Below are 7720 nucleotides of genomic sequence, written 5' to 3' on the forward strand. Positions count from 1 at the left end.
AATATGCAAACCCACCTATAACCCACACGACTCTGTTCCCCAATGTCCCATTTTGGGGGGCCAGACCAATGAAAATATTCTTTACGCTGAATTCCAAACTTTGTCTTCTGCTCTCAAAACCAAATAAAGGAACCACAGTGTTTAAGAAACCCACGTGTCTCACTCCGGACCAGTCACTCAATTTCGTACTTAGGAATAAACCACAGTATTATTATTTCCGAAGAGTTGGTTATTTCTGTTGACAGAGTTTATTACCATTCACCAGGGCATGTGCCCAGTGCTGGGCTTCACACGTGGGATGGTTACCAGCTCTGTCTTTTTTTGTATGCTAGGATTCATTTCCCCCCAGCCCTGCAAGTCGGATGCTGACGACCAGGCTTGCTCTGGCTGCTGAGGGACTGACCACAAAGGCTTCTGTTCCACAGCTATTTTTAGGTGCCAGCTAATCCATTCAATGCACAGTGTTGCCACCGATGACTCACAGCCCACAGCAGCCAAACTAAACAACAGTGGGACCAAGGAAAAGCCATCGCTAGACGTGCAGAGAGCACACCATCACAACGCACCGTGCACGCATGTGCACTCACGCACGCACTCATGTGCCACCAGAATAGGCGGGAGACAGAGGTGACACCGAATAGTAAGCAGCCACCAGGTCAGTCCGTCAGGGAAGCAGTCACTCCAGGAGGCTCTGGGAAGCTCGGCATGTAGGAAAAAGGCAAGGTGTCAGCCCAGAGCACTTTACAAACACCTTTTATGACAACTCCACCGAGCAAATGCTACGTGCTCTTCAGGGAAGCAGAGCATAGGACGCATATGACAGAGACGGGGGCGGCTGCCTCTGCGGATGCCCAGTGGTCTGCCAGGTGGAAGCCAGCCAGGGAGGCTGTCGTGGGTGGGAACGCTCCCAGTGGGCACATGGCTAACAACCTCTCTGTAGAGGAGGGGGCCCTCAGCCCTCTTCTCCATCAGCTCTCTCACTGATCTGGAGGGCTGGGACCCAAAGCTTCCCTGAAACTCAGCTCTTGCTCAGAAAAAAGGACCAAGCCTTCTCACCCAGGCTAGCATAAGGCCATGGGGCTTAAGAAAGAGCAGGCACAATGCTCCCTCCAGGGGCCATGCTGTGGAAACGCAGGCAGGGTTCAAACGTCCTCTTGGGCTCCTTGGAAAAGCTCAGGCATCCTTCTAGGTGTTCAAAGGCTGTCTCTCCACCCATAAACTCTTCCTAGGGCAGAATGCCTTGTCCTTAATTTTTCAGAAGTGAACCTGTCTCTCTCATCTTATTTTTTAAAGAATTATTTAATTTTGTTATTATTTTTAAAAATTCCACCGGAGAGAGAGAGAGAAAGGGAAAGTGAGAAAGCAAGCTGCCAGGTCCAGAACTTGAACTGTGGTCAGGCACGTGAAAGTCTAGTGCCTTATCCACCACGCCACCTGCTGGCCCATCTCTCTCTCCTGAGAGCCCAAGTCTCCAAAGCTGAAGCAGGGATAGAATGTACCATTGTGCAAGGCCCAGTGCTACGGAGTGGCAGAGGAGGGTCAGACTAAGGTCTTTTGGGTGCCCGGTCCCACGTCCGTCCTCCTACCCCGGAACACGCCGGTGTGCGCCCCCTCCATCTTTTGAGTTGCAGTGGCTCCCACATTCATGCTATTTTCTGAGAGTCTCCTTGGGGACTCTCCAGGCTTGAGGCCCTCACACTCGAGAAAACCAAGCACTTTTTTTGGGAAGTGGCCCATGGAAATCAGTTCTGTCCTCCTTTGGGTCTCCTGCCCAGAGTTGAGGCTTGGCAGAAGCAGTGACTCCTGATCTGGGGCTGACCGTCCACCTGCCTCCTGCCATTAGGCCAGGGGGGCTGCCTGCAGAGCAGAGCAGGAAACCTGGAATTCCCTGGCTTCCCCCAAGCACTGGGATGTGAAATGCCTCCCCTCCCTGGTATGGCAAAGCCACAGGGGTGATGACAAATATGGGAAAGCCTCTCCCACACTGGCTTCTCCAAGTGTCAGAGAAAGCTTAGACAGGTGGCACCTTTCCACAGTAGTGATTAAGAATCCGGCTCCTTAGAAGTAATCACCCAAACAAAAACAACACTTAGGTTTTTTTAGGAATGGCTTTAGTTCCTACTGGGTCTGCATCCTGATTAGCAGGAGGCCAGCAAAGGGGCCCCTTAAGGTTCCTAGTTGTTGATTGGCCAATGCTTTTTCAAAGACTATTCTGAAGAAAAGAAAAGGATTAATAAAACAAGGAGGCCCCAGAGACCACCTTGCATAAGGAATCACTGCCTGTTTCAGGGAAGAAACTGCAGCTCAGTAAGGTGGCAAGTCTGGACTGCTCCTGGACCAGAAGGCGGCCTCAGCTCTCCCTGTAGCAAGCCACACTGCTTTCCGGGCAATGCCCTTGGGAGGTTCTCTGAGCTCAGGCACCCTGGCTTCCTACTCATTTAGGATTTACACGTGGAGTGCCGCAAGCCTTCCTCATGCAGAAAATCATCCTTTTTTCCCCACCATGGCCCCAAATCACAACTTGGAGATTTTGCTAATTAAGTTCAACAATTCACACATTCCTGAGTCTCTCTGTAGGTGCAAGTGTGAGCATGCCTGTAACCAGCAGAAAAGACCTAGATGGTTCTTCAGACCAGGGGAGAAATTCCTCAGGGAGACAGAGGGAGAGAGGGGGAGGGAGAGAGCCAGAGGGAGGCCCTGGATCAGCGAAGTGCAGATACCCACTGTCCTGTTTCCTCCCTGGCCCTCCCCTGCTTGCTCTGACTCCACTCCGATTCAGAGATTCAGATCTCATCACTTGTGGCAAACAGCTGGTGGAGTATCTGAGCGAGGATGATGTCAGCCAGTTTCTGATAGGCTCCCTGGGTAGGTGACAAATCATTGGCTGCCTCAGGGCCTTGTACGTGTTTCTAGGGCATGAAACCCAAGCCACCTTTCAGCAGACTGCGGCCTCTTGCCAGTCTCTGCTGTGGCTCCTCCCAAGCAGGCAGTGTGGGAGCTGGAGCCCCTGCAGATCTGTGAACTGGACTGACAAACACTGCAGGTGCTCTTGTGTGCCTGGGCTGTCCACGGACCTGGAGATCCGACTGCGGAAGAGAAGTAGGAGGAAGAGCAGGAGTCTGACTTCACAGGGAAGCCGTTCTCACCACCATATCAGGGTGCATTCTGCAGAGTTCTGAGCACAGGGAACACGCACCTGGATTCTTCCTCTCTCAGAACTGAAGAGGCCTAGGCCTTGGAGTGCAACCCACAGTTGGCATGGCTGTTCTTCACCCCCCCCCCAAATTTTCTTTCTTTATTATTATTTTTTAATCTGATCAGAGAGAGAGAGAGAAAGTGAGAAAGCAAGCCGTCAGGTCCGGGACTCAAACCATGGTCAGCCATGTGGGAGTCCAGCGCCTCAACCACCACGCCACCTGCTGGCCCCTGACATGGCTGTCCCTATTCTCCACCGAAAGCCATGCTGGTAAGAAACCAGTATGGAAACAAAACCCTTTCCACGCCCTCCTCTGCTCGCAGTAATGTTTTGAGGACTAAGCCAAGAAAACACACTTCTTTCTCACTCTTGACCGTTTTTCATGCTTCACATGGAGTTTGTTAAGACTCCAATTTGCTCAAGATGACCCCTTTTCTTTTGAATGTCCCCACCTCTATCTCAGGTAGGAAGTGAGCAGCAATGACAGAGAAATAGTGAGTTATAAATAATTAATGCCATCTTCCCCAAAATCTTGATTTTATTTTTAAAGGTTTTTGCCAGAGGAGCTGCTCACTGGAGGAAGACAGAGACGGTGAGAGGGAAGGTGAGAAATCACCCCGAGGAGGGATGGCCACACCACAATCCCTTCTCTTCCACTCTCCTGTTGGTGTTTTGGGCACACAAACACACCTGTGTATGAGTTTCAAGTCACTTGATCCAGGACTCAAACTGCAGTTGGCCACGTGGAAGTCCAGTGCCTTAACCACCATGCCACCTGCTGCCCCCCTGTCCCCAAATCCTAATTTTTGCTCTTCTTTTTTTCTTTAGTTAGAACATTTGTAAAAAGCTTTCTTGGGCCTTATCAAAGATGATAGGCTTGGGCGGGTGTTTGACCAGGAGAAAGGGAGGTGTCTGGGCTGAGCGTGCGGTGATGCAGACTCCCTGACGCTGGGCGAGGTTCCTGCGTCTAATCGTTCATGAGCAGGGCTGGAAAACATGTGGACAACTGGCCCTTCCTTCTCCCCTAGATCTTTCATTAACAGCTTGGAGCAATTCAAACCATTAACTAGGCTCTTTTTGGCTCGTTGCATTTCCCTAGAACGCCCCAGACGTCAGCTCTGTGGCCAATGCCATGGCTGCTTAATGGGGACAGGATGTGGGATAAACACGCATCCATGTTTAAGACACTAGCCAGGAGCCCGTGGACACAGCGTGAGTTGCACTGCCAGCTGGGAACATGACTCAGCTTGACTGTATCTGGCCCTCCCATGAGCCCAGGAGGTGGCCTGGAACCGCCAGCCTGCTTGGATTGTGCTCTGTGCCTTTCATCTTCGGACTTTTCTGACTCTAATTGATGTTGCAGGCCTTGCTGATCCTGGAGGGACCACCTCTTCTGGGATTAGCTGGTTCCTAGAGACAGCAAATGACACTCCCTTCCCTGCACTGGTTCTCCCATGCAACTGACCATCCGTCTCCTGTATTGGTCTACTGCACTCAGGCGAGATGAGCTTGCTCATCACTGCAGGGCTGGCGACCAGACACCTCGACTGTGCATGCCACAGTCCACTGTCAACCGGCCAGTCCTGCACCCGCTCACCCTCCTGCCCCGCTCCTCAAGGAAACCACACTGAAGGCTCTTGCCACATTTTCTTTGCTACCCTCCGCCCCCACCAGGCTCCTGACCAACCCGGTGCTTCCCTGCAGGGACCCCTCACAGCAGGCATGGGGTATCCCCTCTCCTGGGATTAGAGGGTATAACAAACTATTTTTTCTTTTGTTTTTAAGATGCACATCACCATTTCTCATCTGGGAACTGCTAATTATTTTTCTGTTTTTTCTTTTTTTTTTTCTTTTGGTGCATGTATGCATGTGTGAGAGAAGGTGACTTCTCCCTGCCAACAGGGCCTGGTCACGTGGCAATCCTTTTCCCTCTCATTCTCCCTCCTGTCAGGATCCTGGACACACATGCATCTGTCTACCATGTATGCCACAGGGGCTGGGACTCGAACTGGGGTCAGCAATGTGGGACCCAGCTTACTCTACATAGTGCTTAACTGCCGTGCTGCAGCGGGCCCTAACAAACTACTTCTAATCTGTTGGCCTTGCCATACCTAAATAATATCAGAACTTGTGTTTTCAAAAAATTTTCAGTAGAGCATATGCACTTACCAGACAGAGATAGAGAGAAGACAGAGGGAGGGAAAGTGAGAACCCCACCCCCAGGAGGGACAGCCACGCAGCAGGCCCTTCTCCTCCATTCACCTCTTGGGGTTTGGGGCATGCACACATGCCTGGCATGTGTTCCAAGCCACAAGGTCTGGGATTCGAATCATACAGTCGGCCATGTGGGATCCAGCCACCTTAACCACCATGCCATTGGCCGGCTCACTGAATTTGTATTTTAACAGAGATGCTGACATGGGACGTGGTGGTTTCAGAATGTCCTGCCTGCCTGGATGCATCTGTTCCTGATGAGGAAAAGGGCAGAGTGACCCCTGGAAGGGCCTGGAGCCCAGCAGCCTCTCTCAATCAGAGTCCTCACCCCAACCGTGCTACACGGAAAGTCACCACAGGGATGAGTTGTCATCCAGCCCACTCAGGGCACAAGCTCCAGATGGCAGGGGTTCACTCGAACCAGCCACAGATGCTGCAGGGAGTAGGAGGGACCTCCCGGGAGAACGGGCAGGGCAGGTGGAGAGCCCTGCTCCGGCCTCCCAGGGGCAGCTCCTCTCTGCGGGAGATGACGCAGGCACCGACGCAGGGCGCCCCACCTGCGTGACCCGGAGGCAGCTTACCTGTGCTCGGTGCTCCCCGACGGCGAACTGAATCACCGCGACGCCCGGGCTGGGGCCCTCCTCGATCCTCTCCACCGTGCTCGAGTCGATCTTCAGGTCGTTGCTGATCTCCGCGCTCTGGATGAAGTCCTCCGTTTTCAGGTCCTCCACCTTCTTCAGCTCCCCGTTGGCCAGCTGGATGATGGAGCCTTTCATGAAGTAGGGAGGCAGCGTGGGGGGCGCCGCCGCAGGGGCCGCCACGGACTGCGCCACGGGCAGGTGGATCTGAGCCTGCACCATGGCCGGGTAGGCAGCCGGGGAGACCAGGGCCTCGGGGTTGAAGTTCTCGCTCTTGGGAAGGGCGGTGGTGACGAACGTGTGAGGCACTGCAGCGAACTGGGGGGACGACGTGACCAAGGCCGAGGCTGCCCCTGCCGCGTCCATGTCAGCGCCGCCCACCGGGATGAGCAGGGGCTGGGTGCCGGGGATCACCAGGTGCGGGGGCAGGCCTCCCGCGTAGGTGATGGCCTGCTGCTGGCCGCTCAGGTATTCGATGACAGAGGGCTGCGTCCCCGTGTAGAAGGCCGTGGCGGGCAGTCCCACCGGGAGCGGCTCCGAAGCACTGTGGGTGGTCTGAATGACCGTGTGGGGTGACAGCGCGTAGGACCGGTGGCCGGGCTTCCCGAGGGGCAGGCCGCTCTTGTCGTTGAGGGCGGAGGGGGAGGCGTCCCGGTGCGTGGCCTGCTGCACGTCCAGGTCGGCTGCGGGCGTGCTGCTGTTGGGCAGGACCATCACGGAGGCCCGGACCCCCGGCGGGTCGCGGCCGCTGTAGTCCATGGGGTGGACCACCACGTGCCTGGACTCGTAGGGGTGCGGCGCCTTGCTGCCGGCCTTGCTCAGGCCCAGGTCCGCCGAGGAGGGAGCCCCGTAGCGCCGGCTCTTCTCCATCTCCCCGTTCAGGACCTCCTTGGCCTGCACGGCCTGCTGCAGCCTGCCGCCCTCGGCTTTCTTGGTGGCCTCCCGGGGGAGGAAGTGGCCGCCGGAGTCGGAGTACTGCACGACGACCTGGGAGGAGGGCCCCAGGGTGAGCGTGTGCGGGATCATCGTCTGATGGGGGTGGAGGTGGACGGCCGGCGGGGAGGCCGCGTGCCCGCTGCTCTGGGGCGAGCCGGAGATGTGCACGTAGTGGCTCTGGGGCGTGGGTGGGGGGGACCCTGGCGCGATGAGGCCTGGCGCCCTGCCAAGGTGGGGCGGTGGCTGCTCACCCTTGTGGCCCGGAGCCTGGCTCAGGCTGCCCATGCCGGCCAGCAGAGTGGAATAGGCCTCCAGCTGGGAGCGCTGGGACGGCGTGGTGGCCCCCGCGGCCGAGGCCACTGCACTGGTGACAGGGTTGGCAGTCGGGGAGATGAGCTGGGAGGGGAGGAAGCCGGCGTAGGGCCCGCTGTACTGGGGGGACCCGATGAACTGGAAGGTGTGGGGCAGGTGTGTGTACTGCACGGGGGACACCGGCGTCCCTGACGGCGGGGGAGGGTATGCCGTGGGCAGCGTGGTGGCCGCGGGGACAGACCTGGGAGCGCTGGGCGGGGAGTAGTCCAGGCCCGTGGACAACGCTTTGTGTAAACCTATTCCCTGTTGTAAACCAAGCTCCCCTGAAGGCCCCGCCGGCCCGTGCCTCCCGCCCCCATGGCCACGGCCACCGGGATTGCCTGAGAGCCATGCCACGCCCTCGGCCCGGCGGGTGGCGCCGGGG

The 7720-nt window shown here is 56.3% G+C and overlaps 1 protein-coding gene across 1 annotated transcript in view; it reads right to left on the minus strand.

Annotated features, from left to right (window-relative positions):
* Window positions 1-7720, minus strand: part of ATXN1 (ataxin 1) — a 17282-nt gene that overhangs the window by 5848 nt on the left and 3714 nt on the right. Inside the window, exon 2 of the mRNA XM_006164606.3 lies at window positions 5992-7676. Within this exon, the coding sequence (XP_006164668.1) occupies window positions 5992-7676 (1685 nt within the window). The remainder of the gene's footprint in view (window positions 1-5991; window positions 7677-7720) is intronic.

The sequence above is a fragment of the Tupaia chinensis genome, unplaced genomic scaffold, assembly GCF_000334495.1.
Source record: "Tupaia chinensis unplaced genomic scaffold, TupChi_1.0 Scaffold143647_1, whole genome shotgun sequence".
NCBI lineage: Eukaryota > Metazoa > Chordata > Mammalia > Scandentia > Tupaiidae > Tupaia > Tupaia belangeri.